This window comes from Macaca fascicularis, chromosome 2 (genome assembly GCF_037993035.2).
Source record: "Macaca fascicularis isolate 582-1 chromosome 2, T2T-MFA8v1.1".
Lineage (NCBI taxonomy): Eukaryota > Metazoa > Chordata > Mammalia > Primates > Cercopithecidae > Macaca > Macaca fascicularis.
Genome location: NC_088376.1, coordinates 28,474,636 through 28,492,373, shown reverse-complemented (window position 1 = coordinate 28,492,373; position 17,738 = coordinate 28,474,636). Strand labels below are relative to the sequence as shown.

The 17,738-nt window shown below is 42.1% G+C and overlaps 2 protein-coding genes and 1 pseudogene across 4 annotated transcripts in view; 1 reads left to right on the top strand and 2 right to left on the bottom strand.

Annotated features, from left to right (window-relative positions):
* Window positions 1–4,319: 4,319 nt before the first annotated feature.
* On the bottom strand, window positions 4,320–5,137 carry LOC102145472 (heat shock cognate 71 kDa protein pseudogene; annotated as a pseudogene).
* Window positions 5,138–9,968: 4,831 nt separating this feature from the next.
* LOC141409619 (uncharacterized) lies at window positions 9,969–12,020 on the bottom strand. Its single transcript, XM_074030902.1, has 2 exons — window positions 10,950–12,020; window positions 9,969–10,289 (listed from the first exon to the last, which is right to left on the bottom strand). The coding sequence occupies exons 1-2, from the start codon at window positions 11,460–11,462 to the stop codon at window positions 10,122–10,124; spliced, it is 681 nt and encodes a 226-aa protein (XP_073887003.1). The 5' UTR covers window positions 11,463–12,020; the 3' UTR covers window positions 9,969–10,121.
* RAB5A (RAB5A, member RAS oncogene family) overlaps window positions 11,175–17,738 on the top strand; it is a 37,025-nt gene continuing 30,461 nt past the window's right edge. For 2 of the 3 annotated variants that reach the window (XM_074030904.1, XM_045387015.2), the window contains exons 1-2: window positions 11,175–11,546; window positions 14,823–15,078. In XM_074030904.1, coding sequence (XP_073887005.1) covers window positions 14,916–15,078 — 163 coding nt within the window. In that variant the 5' untranslated portion in view covers window positions 11,175–11,546; window positions 14,823–14,915. Of the gene's footprint in view, window positions 11,928–14,822; window positions 15,079–17,738 lie in introns of all 3 variants that reach the window. The other variant, XM_045387016.3, reaches the window with a different exon arrangement.

The following is a 17,738-nucleotide window of genomic DNA, read 5'->3' as shown; positions in this document are numbered from 1 at the left end:
ACCACTGCACTCCAGCCTGACGACAGGGTGAGATTCCATCTCAAAAAAAAAAAAAAAAAAAAACAGAATTTGAAAAGAATTTACAGGATTCCAGAACTCTACGAAAACCCCTTAAAATCCAAAAATATTTTTTAAAAGTGTGTAGGATTCTGGGCACAGTCACTCATACCTGTAATCCCAACACTTTGGGAAGCCAAGGCAGGAGAATTGCTTAACACTAAAAATCCAATTAGCCCAGCGTGGTGGCTCACATCTGTAGTCTCAGCTATCTGAGAGGCTGAAGTGGGAGGATCACTTGAGCCCAGGAGGTCTACACTGCAGTGAGCCATCATTGCACCATTGTATGCCAGCCTGGGCAACAGAGTGAAAAAATAAATAAATAAATAAATAAATGTCCAGGAGTTCAAGACAAGCATGGGCAATACAGTGAGACCTGTCTCTACAAAAAATGTCAAAAATCAGCCAGGTGTAGTGGTACATGCCTGTATTCCTAGCTACTCAGGAGGCTGGGAGGATCACTTGAGCCCAGGAATTCAGGCTGTAGTGAGATATGATAACGCCACTGCACTCTAGCCTGGGTGATGGAGTGAGATCCTGTCTCAAAAAATAAAAATAAAAAATAAGGCCAGATGCAGTGGCTCACACCTGTAATCCCAGCACTTTGGGAGGCCTAGGTGGGCAGATCATTTGAGGTCAGGAGTTCGAGACCAGCCTGACCAACATAGTGAAACCCTGTCTCTACTAAAAATACAAAAATTAGCTGGGCATGGTGGCCGGTGCTTGTAATCCCAGCTACTTGGGAGGCTGAGGCAGAAGAATTACTTGAACCCAGGAGGTAGAGATTGCAGTAAGCCAAGATCGTGCCATTGCACTCCAGCCTGGGTGACAAGAGCGAAACTCCGTCTCAAAATAATAAATAAATAAATAATTAAAAGTGAGTAGGGTATACTAGGGAGGCCAAGGCAGGAGGATCACTTGAGTTCGAGACCAGCCTGGCCAACATGACGAAACCCCACCTCTACTAAAAATACAAAAATTAGCTGGGTGTGGTGATGCTTACTTGTAGTCTCAGCTACTCGGGAGGCTGAGGCAGGAGAATCACTTGAACCAGGGAGGCAGAGGTTTCAGTGAGCCGAGATCGCACCACTGCACTCCAGCCTGGATGACAGAACGAGACTTTGTCTCAAAAAAAAAAAAACCAAAAAACTATTTTCTACAACTTTCTAGAAGGCTAATATAAATATTCTTCTCCTTAGTTCTTTTTTTATGGTGCCAAATTTAAAGTTTTATTTGAGACATTGCATTTTCCATTTGCAATAGTGTTTATAAAGTGCAATGTTATTTCCTTCCACGAGCACATGTTCCATACTTAAGTATTGAGAATGCCCAAGAATTTACTATAGCAGCTCAATTTTTAAACTGCTACAAACAGTCATATTGTGACCATGAAGAAGTATCCCGAAGACAAAAGCTAACACACACAAAATAGGACAGCAGTGAGATCATCAGGACCAAAGCTCTGATCAAACTGTACCTAAAACTCACATAACTCTAGACTTACAGTTACATGGGCCAGTGTCCCTGTTTGACTCGCACTTTCTGTTAACTATAACTGAAACATCTTTATGTCTACCACACTTAACAGTCAACATCCCTTAAGACTTTACTTACAGAAAACTTTTCATGGCTGGTAAATACTCTTCTCTCTTTTCCTTTGAGCTCCTCCAGTACCAAGAGTCTGAGTCACTCACTTTATCACTTCTCTCTCTCTCTCAGACATACGCACATACAACAAACCCTTGTGGCATATTTGTGGTGTTTTACCTAACTTTCTGCCCTTCCCTTGGTTATAGCCCTGACCCTGGTACAAGATAACATTTAACATTTGTTACACTGAATTGTGACTGTCAGTGCTTCTGTCTCCTCCTCCCCTGAAGACTGTCAGCTCCTGAGGGCCTGACAGTCCCTTGACTCAACTCCTCTCTACTTCAATGTTTTATGCTTTGACTCAAAGAGATTCGGCTTCGTAGGGAGAGAGGTGGAAGGCTGAAGGGCATCCATCCAAACTTGTTTACTAACATTTGTATGTTCTTCCCTAGTTAACTGCCTCTATGCCTTGGCTGGAGAGGGAGCCACCTAGGTTCCCTTCACCTGGAATGTCTATTTTCACACATTCCAAACTCAAGGTCAACTCTGAAAGGAATAAGAGCTGTAATTGACTGGAAAAGGACATGTGGCAACTTTCTGAGATTATGGTAATGTTCTGTATCTCAGTAGGGATGTGGGTTACACAGGTAACATGTTTTGACATTTGTCAAAACATGAAATTATGCTCTTAAGACACGTGCATTTATTTCATTTTATGGATATTTGACCTTTAAAAAGGTTCACATATTGAACTCTAGTAAATGGCATGCATGATGAAATGTTTAAAGGAATGTGTACACATGTTCATAATTTTGAAATGCATAAAGTGTTGATACATGGCTGGACATACGTGATAAAGTCAAGTGTAGTAAAATGCTAGTTGTAGAATCTGGGTGGTGGATATTTGGGTGTTCATAGTACAATTACTTTGATTTTCTGAATGTTTGAAAATGTTCATCATAAAATGTTAGGAAAAAAATAAGAAATGTGGGTTAACATCTCTGATGTCTTCACAGTCACAGACTTGGTTTAGACCCCATTACATCTTAACTGGAATCTTGCAATCACCCTTACACTGGCCTTCATGTTAGCCCACTGCAGTCTCTCCTCACCGCAAGGATCGCCAGAGAGAACCTTCAGAAACATAAATTGGACCTCTGTGATCCGGTCCCTGCCAACCTCTTCAGCTTCATCCCTGACACTTGCCACCTTACTGCAGCCTGTACTACAGCTCAACCCAGGGCTTGCAGTTCCACTCACACACTGGGCTATGTTATGACTTTCTGGTTTGGTTTTGTTTTGTTTTTGAGACGGAGTCTCACTCTGTCACCCAGGCTGGAGTGCAGTGGTGCGATCTTGGCTCACTGCAACCTCTGTCTCCGGGGCTCAAGCGATTCTCCTGCCTCAGCCTCCCGAGCAGCTGAGATTACAGGCACCCGCCAACATGCCCAGCTAATTTTTGTACTTTCAGTAGAGACGGGTTTTCACCGTGTTGGCCAGGCTGGTCTCGAACTCCTGACCTCAGGTGATCCACCCGCCTTGGCCTGCCAAATTGCTAGGATTACAGGTATGAGTCACCACACCCAGCCTACTTTATGACTTTCCACTTTTCCTCCTATTGTCCCCTTTGCTTGGAATGCTTTATTCCAACACATCCTCTGCCCTCCTTGCCTGGTAAATACTCTTCAAGACTCAACCCAGGGATTACTTCTTCCCAGTAGCACGTCTTCCCAGTAGCATGTCCTGGGTTGGGTCTCCTCTTTTTTTTTTTTTTTTTTTTTTTTTGAGACGAAGTCTCACTCTGTCACCAAGGCTGGAGTGAAGTGGCATGATCTTGACTCACTGCAACCTCCGCCTCCCGGGTTCACGCCATTCTCCTGCCTCAGTCTCCTGAGTAGCTGGGACTACAGGCACCTGCCACCACGCCCAGCTAATTTTTTGTGTTTTTAGTAGAGACAGGGTTTCACCATGTTAGCCAGGACGGTCTCGATCTCCTGACCTTGTGATACGCCAGCCTCGGCCTCCCAGAGTGCTGGGATTACAGGCATGAACCACCACACCCAGCCATGGGTCTCCTTCTTTCATGCTCCCATAGCACCTCAAACTTATTTGTAACATAGTATTTATCCTACTATGATCTATGTGGGTTTCCATGTCTGTATACTAAACTAGATGCTTCTTGAAGAGCAAGCCTTCTAAAGGCATGCACAGGGTCTGATCTAAAAGAGGCTTTGATAAGCCACTGTAGAACTGAACAATTGATATTGAACTGGCATGGATGACATTCTGGCACTCTCCAACAACTTCCTGTTATAGATTTGATTGTATCTCCTCTACAGGAGTTTAAGGCCCACTGCCCCTATTGACTCAGCCATCTTTCTATGTCTCTCAAACACCATCTTCCTCATGAAGTCAACTCAATTTCCTGCCCCAGTTTGGAATGATCTCTCCAATTCCTTTAAAGGCTTACTTTCTATATACTGCTTTTTTTTTTTTATGAGATTATGCACCTTTTTGGGCAAATTTTGACTGGGAAAAATGAAACTACATTGACTGATCAAAAAAAAAAAAACTGCCACAGAATTTGCTACATACTTGGGTCCTTCAATGTTTCAAGTGTGTGGAACGATGCTGCATCTATACTTGGGTTATCTTACTCAGTGGTGGGCCCTCAGAAAGCACCACCAGAGGCAGAAGATCCACCAACAGTGAATCCCCTAGGCATTCCTCCTCCACTCTGCTACAGCTTGTTAATGACGGGATTGCAGACTTTCTCTAGCCCTTTCTGCTGATGTTCAAATTCTTCCTTCTCAACAGCCTGATTCTTATCTATCCAGTTAATAATTTCATTATGCCTGACAAGAATCTTCTGTTTGTCTTCATCATGAATCTTGCCTTGAAGTTTCTCATCTTCAACAGTTGCTTCCATGTTGAATTCATAGGATTCAAGGGAATTCTTGGATGACACCTGTCTCTGCTTCTCATCTTCAGCTTTGTACTGCTCAGCCTCCTGGACCATACGCTTAATATCTTTCTTGCTAAAATGGCCCTTGTCATTAGTGACAGTACTCTTGTTCTCTTTTCCTGTACTCTTGTGCACAGCAGAGACATTGAAGGTGCCATTGGCACCAATATCAAATGTGACTTCAATGTGAGGAACACCTTGGAGTGCAAAAGGTATGCCTATGAGTTGAAACTTGCCAAGCAGGTTGGTATCCTTGGTCATGACATGCTCACCCTTCATAAACCTGAATAAGCACATCAGGATGCTTGTCAGGGTAGGTAGTGAAGGTCTGTCTGCTTGGAAGGAATGGTATTATGCTTAATGAGAACAGTCATGACTACACCAGCAGTTTCAATACCATGGAAAGGAAGAATGACATACAAGAGCAACAAATCTTGAGCATTTTCAGATTTGTTGCCAGACAGAATGGCTGCTTGAACAGCTGCACCATAAGCAACAGCTTCTTTAGGGCTGATGCTCTTATTCAGTTATTTTCCATTGAAAAAGTCTTAGAGAAGCTTCTGAATCTTGGGGATACGAGTAGAACCATCATCCAGGAAAATATCATGAATCTGTGACTTGTCTAGTTTGGCATCTTGAAGGGCTTTCACTACGGGGTCCAGGTGTCACAGAAAAGGTCAGCATTCAGTTCTTCAAATCGGGCATGTGTAAGAGGTATAGAAGTTGATTCCTCCATAGAGAAAATGGATCTCAATACTAGCCTGGTTGCTCAAGAGAGAGTGTACTTAGCATGTTCACAAGCAGTATGGAGACGTTAGATAGCTCTCTTATTCTCACTGATATCTTTTGTATGCTTGTGCTTGAACTCGGCAATAAAATGGTGGACCACTTGGTTGTCAAAGTCTTTTCCACCTAAGTTGGTGTCTCCTGCTGTAGATTTCACCTCAAAGATTCCATCTTCAACAGTGAGGACTGACACATTTAAAGTGCCACTTCCAGGCCAAGTGCAGTGGCTCACGCCTGTAATCCCAGTACTTTGGGAGGCTGAGGCAGGTGGATCACCTGAGGTCAAGAGTTCGAGACCAGCCTGGCCAACATGGCAAAACTCTGTCTCTATTAAAAATAAAAAAATTAGCCGAGGATGGTGGCGCATGCCTGTAATCCCAGCTACTTGGGAGGCTGAGGCACAAGAATGGCTTGAACCCTGGAGGCAGAGGTTGCAGTGAGCCAAGATTGTACCACTGCACTCCAGCCTGGGCAACAGAGTGAGATTCTGTCTTACAAAAAAAAAAAAAAAAAAAGCCAGGAATGGTGGCTCACGCCTGTAATCCCAGCACTTTGGGAGGCTGAGGGGGGCAGATCATCTGAAGTCAGGAGTTCGAGACCAGACTGGCCAAAATGGTGAAACCACATCTCTACTAAAAATACAAAAAAAATTAGTCAGGTGTGGTGGTGGGTGCCTGTAATCCCAGCTACTCAGGAGGCTGAGGCAGGAGAATCACTTGAACCCAGGAGGCAGAGATTACAGTGAGCCAAGATCACACCACTCCAGCCTGGGTAACAGAGTGAGAATCCATCTAAAAAAAATAAATAAATAAAAATTCAAAAATACCACTTCCAAGGTCAAAGATCAGCACGTTTCTTTGAGCTCCAACCTTCTGTCTAAGGCATAAGCAATAGAAGCAGCAGTTTGCTCATTGATAATTCTCAGTACACTGAGATAAGTAACAATTCCAGCATCTTTGGTAGCCTGATGCTGAGAATCATTAAACTAAGCTGATATTGTGACCACAGCATTGGTAACACTCTTCCCAAGGTAGGCTTCTGCCATTTCCTTCATCTTTGTCAGAACAACAGAGCAGCTGTCCCCAACCTTTTTGGCACCAGGGACCAGCTTCATGGAAGACAATTTTTCCACAGACCAAGTTGCAGGGGGTAGGATGGGGGGAAGATAGTTTTAGGATGATTCAAACACATTACATTTATTGTGCACTTTATATTATTATTACATTGTAATATATAATGAAATAATTATATAACTCATCATAATGTACCATCAGTAGGAGCCCTGAACTTGTTTTCTCACAACTAGTCTTTCCCATCTGGAGGTGATGGAAGACAGTGACAGATCATCAGGCATTAGATTCTCATAAGAAGTGCTAGATCCCTTGCGTGTGCAATTCACAATATGGTTGACACTCTTATGAGAATCTAATGCTGCCACTCACCTGACAGGAGCTCAGGTGATAATGTGAATGATGGGGAGCCGCTGTAAATACAGATGAAGATTCACTGACTTGCTGCCACTCACCTTCTGCTGCGCAGCCAGTTCCTAACAGGCCACAGCCCGGTACCAGTCCGTGGCCTGGGGATTGAGGACCCGTGCCCTAGAGGACACCTTTCTGGACAGACGTTTTTTTCTCTCTCCCTTGTATTCTACTTGGACCTTGGGCCTGCCAGCATTATTCACTACTATGAAGGGCCAATGCTTCATATCAGACTGGACAACAGCATAATCAAGTCTGTGTCCAATCAGCAATCAGATTTGGCATCAAAAAGTGCGTTCATGGGGTTCATTGCAACTTGATTCTTTGTGGCATCACTGAGCAATTGTTCAGTATCAGTAAAGGTGACATAGCTTGGAGTGATTGGATTTCCCTGATCATTGGCAATTACCTCTATTTTTCCATGCTGGAAAACAACCACACAAGAGTAGATGGTGCCAAGATGAATACCTACTGCAGGTCCCTTAAACATGGTTGTTTGCATGTAGGCTGGATTGGATTGTGAAGAAAGACACAGGAACCCCAAAAGTGGCCACTGCATTCAATAAATCCCAATAAATTCTTCAAATGACTTTGCAGTATGTAAATCAAGGTAAGGCCTCATTCAATTCATTCAGTCATTCTACACATAGGTATTGAGTCCCTCCCTATTTTGTGTCAGTGTTGGGAATACAGTTAGCCCTCTGTATTCCATAGAAAGTATTTGAGTTAAAAAATGAAAAAAACACAAAATAATACAAATTAAAAAACAATACAACTATTTACATATCATTTACATTGTATTACTTATTATAAGTAATCTGAAGATGATTTAAAGCATACAGAATAGCCTACATGCAAATACTACACCATTTTACATGAGACTAGAGCATCTGTAAATTTTGGTACCCTCATGGTGGGGGAATAGGGGAGTGTCCAAGAACCAGTCACCAGCAGATGGACTGACTGTATAACCCAACCCCTATTTCATGGAGCTTATCGTCTAGTAAGGATAGATAACCATCAAGTGGAACGATGCAAACTATCGTATCAAATGGTGCTAAGTGTTATGAAGACTGCATAATATCATGTCAAATGGTGCTGTTATGAAGACAACAGACCGCTTCGACATGTAAGAAAGCACTTTAGAATTAGTGGGCTTAGAAGTCCCTAAGGCAGATGACATTTGAGCTGAAGCCTGAATGATGCCCTCCAAAGACACAAACTTTTTAAACATGACTAGCTTAAGTTTTCACAGTCTTTTATTCACTCACTTGCTGCCATGCCAATGTTTCAGTTACTGTTGGTTTGTCTCCAGGAAAAATTTTGAATTGTCTCCAGATAGCTCCAATTAAAAGTAAATGTAAACTTTCATTATCATCTATGCAAAGATTCCTTCTTTAGCTACACAAGGGAGGACAGATTTCCTGGAAGAGAAGGAAAAGGGTATGGGGACCTGTGAATGGTTGAGAGGCGCCTGCCACTGGGAATTTGTTATTGAGTATTTAGAGATTTGAGGGCAGTATAAGCACCAAAGACAGTGTTTAAGTCTTTATGATTATTTCTCCATTTTGTACCTTCCGTAACAAATTCTATCAACTGGTAGGACTCCACATTTGGCACTAAAATATATACAATTATCAGTCCTCCTCAGTTATCTGGGGCTATGAAAAAGAAAACACAAGCATATTGCAAGTGGCAATACAACAACAGAGCTTTACTGTAGCATTTTAATTCCTCTAAAATTACTACTGGATCTTTAGAAATGCCAGCCACCAGGGCAGCACTCTTCCAGGCAAACATTATGACTAAACTGTAAAATATTGTGAAAAGTATTCATGAAGGAGGTGAAGACAAAATCAGTAAACAGGAATGAGTGAGGAAGCAACATACTGGAACGATGAAACAGGGAGTTTTTTGCAATTTGTAAACTTCAGCATCAGATGTTTCGTTGTGAGGTCTTGTTAGTCCAATGTTCACAATTCTAAATGTAATTAAGTTCACCAATACTTTGGGGGTTCCTATTATAGCAGTCAAAGGTCTTTTGTGAAGAACTGAAATGATGAATAACTGATCGTCACAGCCCTTAAAAACCTTATAATTGAAGGAAAGGCTAAGGAGTAAAGTCCAGGTGCTCATTAACTATTAAAATAAGGCAGATTTTAAGACAGATATTATAGGGAGCAAGGCAAAGTATTGTGAAATTACAGAAAAAATAATAATTAAATCCAGTAGAAGTATCTGCAGATGCTGTCTAGAGGAACTGGTGTCCTGGCTGAGATGGAGCCAGCAGTTATAGGCAATAGTAGTGTTTCAGGTGGAGAAAAAAAAAAGTGATCAGACACCAAGATGGCAACACACAGGCAATATTCAGGGAACACAGATACGTGTGGTCAGGGGACAAATAAAGAGTTTGGGGAGAGGGATTCTATAGAAATAGAATGAAAGAAACGTGGGTTGGGACTAGAGTTAAAGAACTTTAGACTGGCAAGTAATGAGATAGCATTGAACATTTTTCTAGTAGAGTGGCTAGTGTAAAGAATGGACAGAAAGAGCAGCAGTATGCATTAATTTCAGTTTATATAAACACTACCATGGACCAGGTGTTGAGATTAGACCTCAAATTTGGGGATTAGATAATTTGTTGATAGAATGGACAATGGTTTGTGAGAAGAAAGAGTTGAAGATGATTCTGCAGTTCCAAGTCTGGGTGACTGGGAGGATGTTAATGCCATTCTCTAAGCAGAAGCAGGTTTGGAGTGGAATAGGTTTGGTTTTGGGCATGCTGTTGACATGACAAAACTGATGTCACATATCCTATTTCCTGATTCCTCCTGGGATTGTTTCAGAGCTATCACCATGATTAATAGTTAATATTGGAACAACTCCTTGAGAATAAAATGCCACAGGTACCATTTATATATGACACATTACGTTCTTCTGGCAACTGGGTAGTTGACCTGAAAGGCTGGCTGTTCGAAGTTCAAATCATCTTCATTACACAATGCTGCCGACTGCACGCCCACAGGATACCTTAACCCGGTATGCTTCAAGGACAATATTCTCGCCATCACAACAGAGCTATACATTGTAAACTGCAAACTGAAAAGTTGCCTTTATTCTGAAGGAAAATCAATTTAATATTCTTCTACCAAATTACCAAAACAATGTTTCTGGCGGAGGCTGGGGAGGGGTTGGTGGCAGAAGCCTTTCCAGAGACTGACTATGGTATGGGATTCACATCTTCAGTAGGTCCCCCGAGGAGGGTAACGACGTCTCGGGTAGTCTTTCACCAGAATTGTGTTCAACAACTCATGTTCTGGAGCCAACCCGCAGATCAGAATCCAGCTTAGGCACCACACAGCAGTGATCTCGGACAAGTTACTCAATCTCTTGTGTCTCAAATTATTTACCTGTAAAATATCTACAACTAGAACTGAAAACTTGGCTGCCAGGCACTGGGCTGGACACAGATTTACAGCGGTGAGGACAACCAAGGGGAACTAAAATTCGAATGTAGGGAACAAACGATTAACAAGTTAGTTTCAGAATGAAAGACTCCTAGCGTAAGAATTCAATTGGATAATTCCTGTAAAGCATTTAGTACAGTAAAGAGCGAAGAGAGATTCTGAATAAAAGGTAGATGCTATTTTAGGATTTGGCCCTCCCCGCCCCCTACCAAAACCACGTAAACTCTTAATAGAAGCGACTTTTGTCAGGCGCCTAAAGGCGGCTTTTAGGATAGGAAGGGTCCTCTCTTCCTACTTGGGGTAAATGCGTTTTACCAGCCTTTACCGACCCACCCAACCCCAGGGACATTTTTTGGGGGGAGGTTCTCTAGTGCTAGACAAGTTCTCTCTAATAAAGCCCCTTCGACGAGGTGCCAGGATTGGGGTGAGGGAACCTTGCCGCTCCCACAAGGGCTGGGCACAAAAAACAAACAAAAAAATAAGATATTTTGGTCTTCCCCCAAAGCATAGTAAAAGAATTTCCCCCGAACCCGGCCGCCGGGAGCCCAGAGACCCCCCCAGCCCAAATAACAATGGCGCTGGAGAGGGCGTGGCCGCGTGTACCTGGGGTGGGGGAAGGGGAGAAAGGCGGCCAGCTCCGGTCAGAGCCACTCGCAGGGTCACGTGACATCTTGCCTCGCCCCGCCCCGCGAACAGACCTGGGCGGGGAGGGATTCGGAAAGGGGCGGGGAAGCGGATGGAGCGGGGGCACTGGCGATGACGGGAAGTGACGAAGGGGCGTAGTTCGCTGCGTGCGGCGACGTGGCGGCGGGGCCGACACCGGACAGCGGAAGTGGCTCCGGCGGTGGGACTTGAGTGTTTGTGTTTTGGTTCGTGAAGGAGCCGGCGGCTGGCCTTAGGGGAGGAGGCAGAGGGAGGAGGAGGAGGAAGACTTCGTCGGAACTCCAGCGCCGGCGGCGGCGGCGGAGGAGGGGAAAGGAAAGAGGAAGGCGGAGCGGCGAGAGGCGGAGACGGAGCCCGACAGGGGCGGCACCACGGCAAGAGCCCCGCACAGTCCAGTGTGAGGGGAGCGACGCGAAGAGCAGACGGCGCCGCCGCCGCCACCACCACCGCCATAGACACACACTCATCCTACGGGCCACGCCTGGGCCTTGGTGCCAGGAAGCTTCGGCCCCGCAGCCCGGCTTGCTGCGGTCTCAGGTAACCGAACCGCCTCTCCCCCTGCGCAGTGGGGGTCTGGACCCCAGGTTATCCGCGATCCCCAGCCTGTCCGCGGCCCTGCGGGTACTAAGACCCCCGCCCCTTCTCCCTCATGCGCAGCAGTAGCCTGGACCAGAGAACTATCGAACCCGGCGTCTTGTTCTGCCAGCCCTGGTGACTCATCCTCAAGGGGCTCTGGAGACCGGGATTTGGGGACTGACTGAGGGAGCGACGGGTGTCACCCTTTCCCTTCTCAAGATGGCGCCGTGGAAAGTGTACTGGAGGCCGCGGTTCCGCCTGGTCCCTGTGCTGGCAGTCCTGGGGGTCTCGGTCAAAGCCAGCCAGGTTCGGGGGAGGAGGTTGGAAAGGCCAAGGGACCTGGTGAGTGGTGCTTATCCAGGCGATCTGGAGTTGGCTATAAGCTACCCTGGTGCTCTCCAAGCAGGAACCCGGGCCTACTGCAGGTGTGAATGTGGGGAGCTCCGCCTACCTGCAACTTCCAAAGACGTGTAGTGTCGGTGGGTGGGAGACTCGTCAAAATGGGCCGTCTAGAGACTCTTGTCTTATGTATGGAAGGTAGTGAACTACAGCGTTAAATAAATTCGAGATAACAGGACCGCTGAACTCCTTCAATGGGTAGTGACCATGAAACTTGTTCTGATGTTATCTTTCCTGGAAGCTGTTTACCTCTGAGACTTTCAAACTTTTAAATTCTGAACGTCATAGTTCACATACTTGGTTTTTGTCTTGCTTAAGTGGAATCAAAGCGTTCAATCAGTTGCCTTTTACATAATAAGAAAAAACACTTGCACATCTCTGGGAATACTCAAGACTGCTCATAAACTTTATTCCTAAAGTAAAATGGAAATGATAACTCAGCATTTGTGTAAGCAAAGTACATGAAACAGTGCCTGGCACAAAATAAGTGCCCAATTTTTTGATCAAAGAACACTTAGAAGGATTTTAACTATAGAATGAATAACAGTTATTTTCAAAAGATTACAAATGTATATTATGCAAAATTCTTGTTTTGCAAAACAAGTTTCAGTAAGCAGTGAATACAAATGAATACACGTAATTTTTAACCTTCGTGTTATGCTAAGTGTGTATTTACTATTAACTCTAGTTATTTCCTGTTTGAGATCCTCAAGGGGAGTAGCCACAGTTAAGTAACTTTAAACCTTAAAAGTCAAAGTGAAATCAGAATCTTGTTTGATTTTTTTTTTTTATGGGAATCTGATGTTTTGCCTGAAATTTTGAAAGTACCGTAGAAATTTGGAGCATGTTGTCCTTGATAAGTAATTTCGTGTTTTTGTAGATAAAAAGACAAATGGAAAATGTTTTAATTGATACTGCTTGTGTAATATCTGAAGCTGTATTGGTGCATTTTCAGTACATATGATGTTCTCTAGATATTTTCTTATCAAAGGACCACGTTATTGACAATTTCAATCCCTACTATGTTTATTAGAGATTGTTTACATGTATTGTTTCATTTAATTGTCACAGCAGCTATGCAAGTTAGATATTATGGGAATAGAGACTTGGAAATTAAAGAATTTGCCCAGGCGGAAATTGGTATAGCCAGGATTAGACCCCCAAGTCTGGTATGTTTGTGGGGAGGGGGATTTTTATTTATATGTCGTTATTTAGAAGCAACTCAGATATTACCTCAATTAATCTGTACATATTTCAGAATGTAATGGTAAAAGATAAGGACTCTAGAAAGCTGGTGTTTAGTTAAGGCAGGGAGGTAGTTTTATTGCCTTAAGAACTAAGATCTCGTGGACATGTTAGGGAATTCAGTATCAAGAGCATATTATAAACTGATTTTATGGGAAAGGCGTATTTCTTTCTTTTGTTTTTAATATAGAGACAGGGTCTCACTGTTGCCCAGGCTGGTCTCAAGCAGTCCTTCTTCCTCAACCGCCAAGTGTTGGAATTTACCAGTATAAGCCACTGTGTCCAGTGTGAAAGACATATTTCTTACATGAGGTAGCTAAGTGAAATATAGCAGGGTTTTTAGAGAGGGAATCATCAGGTTTAATATATTAGCATATATTCGGATTTTGATTAAAGATAGAAGGAAACTGTTAAGATTGGTTTGTGAGTGGATTGAAAAAGGTTCTTCAAATATTCACTAATTCCTTAGAGATTAAAAATTAGCACAGAAGTTGCCATTCAGGCTAGATTTTTTAATGTGTTGTTTAAATAAAAAATAATGGCCTGCAGGCTGGGTGTGGTGGCTCACACCTGTAATCCCAGCCCTTTGCGAGGCTGAGGCAGGAGGATTGCTTGAGCCCGGGAATTCAAGATCATGCTGGGCAACATAGCAGGACAGTGTCTCTACCAAAAAAGTGGCCTGGCATGGTTCTGAGCGCCTGTAGTCCCAGCTACTCAGGAGGTTGTGGCAGGATTGCTTGAGCCCAGGAGGTGTAGGTTACAGTGAGCTATGACCATGCCACTGCACTCCAGCCTGGGTGAGAGAGCAAAACCCTTTCTCAAAAAAATTCATAATAAAAAAAAAAGTCATGCATTTTTTCTTCTAAAAACTACAAAAAAGTTACAATTAGTGTAAGTAAATAAGTCAGTAATAATCCCACCACATAGAGAACAACTGTTAGCATTTCTGTGTATGGTATACTTGAGCAGATGAAGAAACAGTTTTAAGTCTGTCTGCCATTAGGCACACAAACCTGGGATACTGAAAATATTTGTTGTCCAAAATTACCGTTAATTAAATGAAAAATGCATCGTTTAACAGAAGACTTCAAATAATACTAAACTCTAGGATCTGTTCTAAAAGCTTCCCATATATTAATAACATAATTTTTCTCAAAACAATGTTAACCCAAGTAGCCTGGCTACAAAACTTGAACTCAAGTCATCTCTCAGGTTGCCTGGGTTTGAAACTCAGCTGTGTGTCACTTCTGTGACAGTAACTATGTGACCTCAATTAAGCTTCTTAACATCTCTGTGCTTGTTTCCTCATTTATAAGGATTGTAATAATATCTCATTTTATAGGATTGTTGAGAAGTTAAGTACTTAAAGTACTGCCTGGCACAAAGTTGAAGCTTTGAGGTTAGCCTTTAAAAAAAAAAAAGAAAAAATGATTTTGGGCTCAAATCCTATACTTTTAAATTTCCTTTAAAAGATAGTGACATTGAAGGTCTAGTAGAGCTTAAGATAATCGTGCTATAGGCAAAATTTAAAGTGATTAATAGTAAATTTGCTTTACTGATTTGTATATTTAATTCATAATTGTTTCTTTACAGGTTTCTTTACCTCCAGAAAGAAGAATATTTACCCCTTGAATTCTGGAAGTTCATTGAAGAATCTGAAATTAAGGACTTATTTCAAATTTGGACATGGCTAATCGAGGCGCAACAAGACCCAACGGGCCAAATACTGGAAATAAAATATGCCAGTTCAAACTAGTACTTCTGGGAGAGTCTGCTGTTGGCAAATCAAGCCTAGTGCTTCGTTTTGTGAAAGGCCAATTTCATGAATTTCAAGAGAGTACCATTGGGGGTGAGATTTTCTTTTTTCCCTGCTTCATTTAATCGAATCATACGTTGACAAAGTATTTTGATGTTCCAATTGTGTGATTATGAATAGCTAAGTCATAGAGTGAAGAAAAGAGCTGTTCAGCTTACCTTAAGCTTTAAAACTTGCCTTTATTTTTGTGAAAATGATGTGTTTTTACATTTGATTGTTTGGTTAATCCCTTGTGGTTATATTGTCGCTAAAATACAGATAAAAACATGAGTAGAATCAGTGTCTCAAGTAATATGACTTGACCTGATACCTATTTCTAGCTAACAAGTAGAAGCTTCTTCAAATTAATACAGTACATGTTTGTGCTCAATTATATTGGTTTAAAATGAATAGTAAAAAAAAGTAACCTTAAATTCTGATCTATATAACTGAACTATTTGTAAATCATTATACTTATTTGTAAAATTAATTAAATATAATTAAATACTGCTAGATGTACTTTTTTTGTTGTTATTTAAGAGATGGAATCTTGCCTAGGCTGGAGTGCAGTGTCCGGATCATAACTCACTGCAGACTGCAGCCTGGAACTCTCAGCTCAAATGATCATCCTGCCTTAGCCTCCCACTAAGTAGCTGGGCCTAAGGGTGCTTGCCACCATGCCAGGCAAGTTTGTTTTTTTTTTTTAAGAGTCAGAGTCTCGCTGTGTTTCCAGGTTGGTCTTGAACTCCTGGCCTCAAGTAAGCCTCCATTCTCAACCTCCCAGGTAGCTGTGATTATAGGTGCTCCCTGCTAAGATGTACATGTAAGAATGCTCCTAAGCTGAGGGAAGAGAAAAAGTGATTAATGGAAAGGGACATGACAGGAAAATGGAACCTGAAGAAAAAGATGAAATGAGAAGGGAAAGAATAGGCACTGACAAGGTGGTCATGGTGCGACAGAGATGAGGGGAAGGTAAGATGCAGGGTGAAAAGGAGACAGCGAACAGTACGGTATTGTCAAGAGAGGGCATGAAGTGGGAAAATTGAATTTTAGCTGGGCGTGGTGCTGCATTCCTTTAGTCCCAGGTATTTGGAGGCTGAGGCAGGATTATTTTAGCCTAGGAGTTCAAGTCTAGCCTGGGCAACACAATGAGAACCCATCTCTTTAAAAAAAAAAAACAAAAAAAAATTGACTTTAATCAAAGAAACCTATAATTATATAGCTGTGGGACAAGAGAGCCTCTTTTGGGCCGCTGTTTAATCTGTGAAATGATGCTTTTCAATTAGATGAAATGTGGGAAGAATGACACAGTTTGAGATTCACGATATTTTGCAAGTGATACATAATTAAGCAATGCTCTTTTCTGAGGTATTTGTGTATATGTTTTAACCCCATCCTGTAAAATTAAAGTCAAACTGTGGAAATAAGACAGGTAGATACCAGCTGGCATGTGGCAACTTCTTGGAATCTGTCTTTCAGAAGCAAAACTTCATACTGTGCATTTAGTGAGTGTTCTTCAGCAAATATGCTTGAGAATGTTATTCATAATCTTAGACCCATTCTAGTAAGATAAGTTACAGAACTCTACTACCTCCTGGCCTTTGTATATCTTGTTACAATGTTATATTAGAATATTTTATGTTTTTTCTAATTGCTGAACATCAGAAAGCATCATGGAGCTTTTGAGTCAGAAGTCTTGACATTTTAAAAAATGTTAATACACAATATATTAGACATCCTTTGTGATCTTTTTTTTCCTTGAAGGTACATCCACATGTGATTTTGTTGTTGTTGTTGTTAATACACTATATCCATTTTAATAATGAAATACTGCTTCTCTAGAAGGTTTCGCTTCCTCCAGAAGCAATTTAATCTAAAGCTAACTGTTAGTCCAGTAGGAAAAGGTTAAAGAATGCCAGATCATGTACACCCACTTACTTTACTGTTAATGGCAGCATTTCCCAAAGTATATATGCATTCTGGGTTAAATACCTGGGCCAAATACGTTTGGGAGTTACTATATGCTACTCTTTTCTCCTCTCTTTATTATTTTATTAAAATAATAAAAAATCTGAAGTACTGTAGTATAGAACTTAATTCCTGGGGAGCTTTGCAAGAGCTTAAGGTTAGAATTTTTATCTTGTTTTGGGTAATCCACTTCTAAGTTTATTTTTTCCTAATGATAGCTCAAGAAGGGTGTTTAAAAGAAAAATGTAACCCATATCCTGTGTATCATAAACATATCTCTGATACGTGTGTATCTCCATATAATCTCCATGTAACACCAGTTAGATTGTCTTGATTTCATTAATGAATTTTTCGTAAAGATTTTCATTTCTATTTGTAGAGCTTCCTATTTAAAAACAAAAATGAATTTGCATCCAAATTTCTATTAATCCTTTTTTTTTTTTTTTGAGACAGGGTCTCTGTCGCCCAGGCTAGAGTGCAGTGGTGCCGCCCTGGCTCACTGCGACCTCCGCTTCCCAGGATTGAGCGATTCTCATGCCTCAGCCCGCCAAGTAGCTGGGACTATAGGCGCAAGCCACCACTCCTGGCTAATTTTTGTATTTTTAGTAGAGATGGGGTTTCACCATGTCGGCCAGGTTGGTCTTGAACTCCTGGCCTCAAGTGATCCGCCCGCCTTGGGCTCTCCAAGTGCTGAGATTACAGGCATGAGCCACTGCCCGTGGCCTTTCTGTTAATCTTTATTGGGT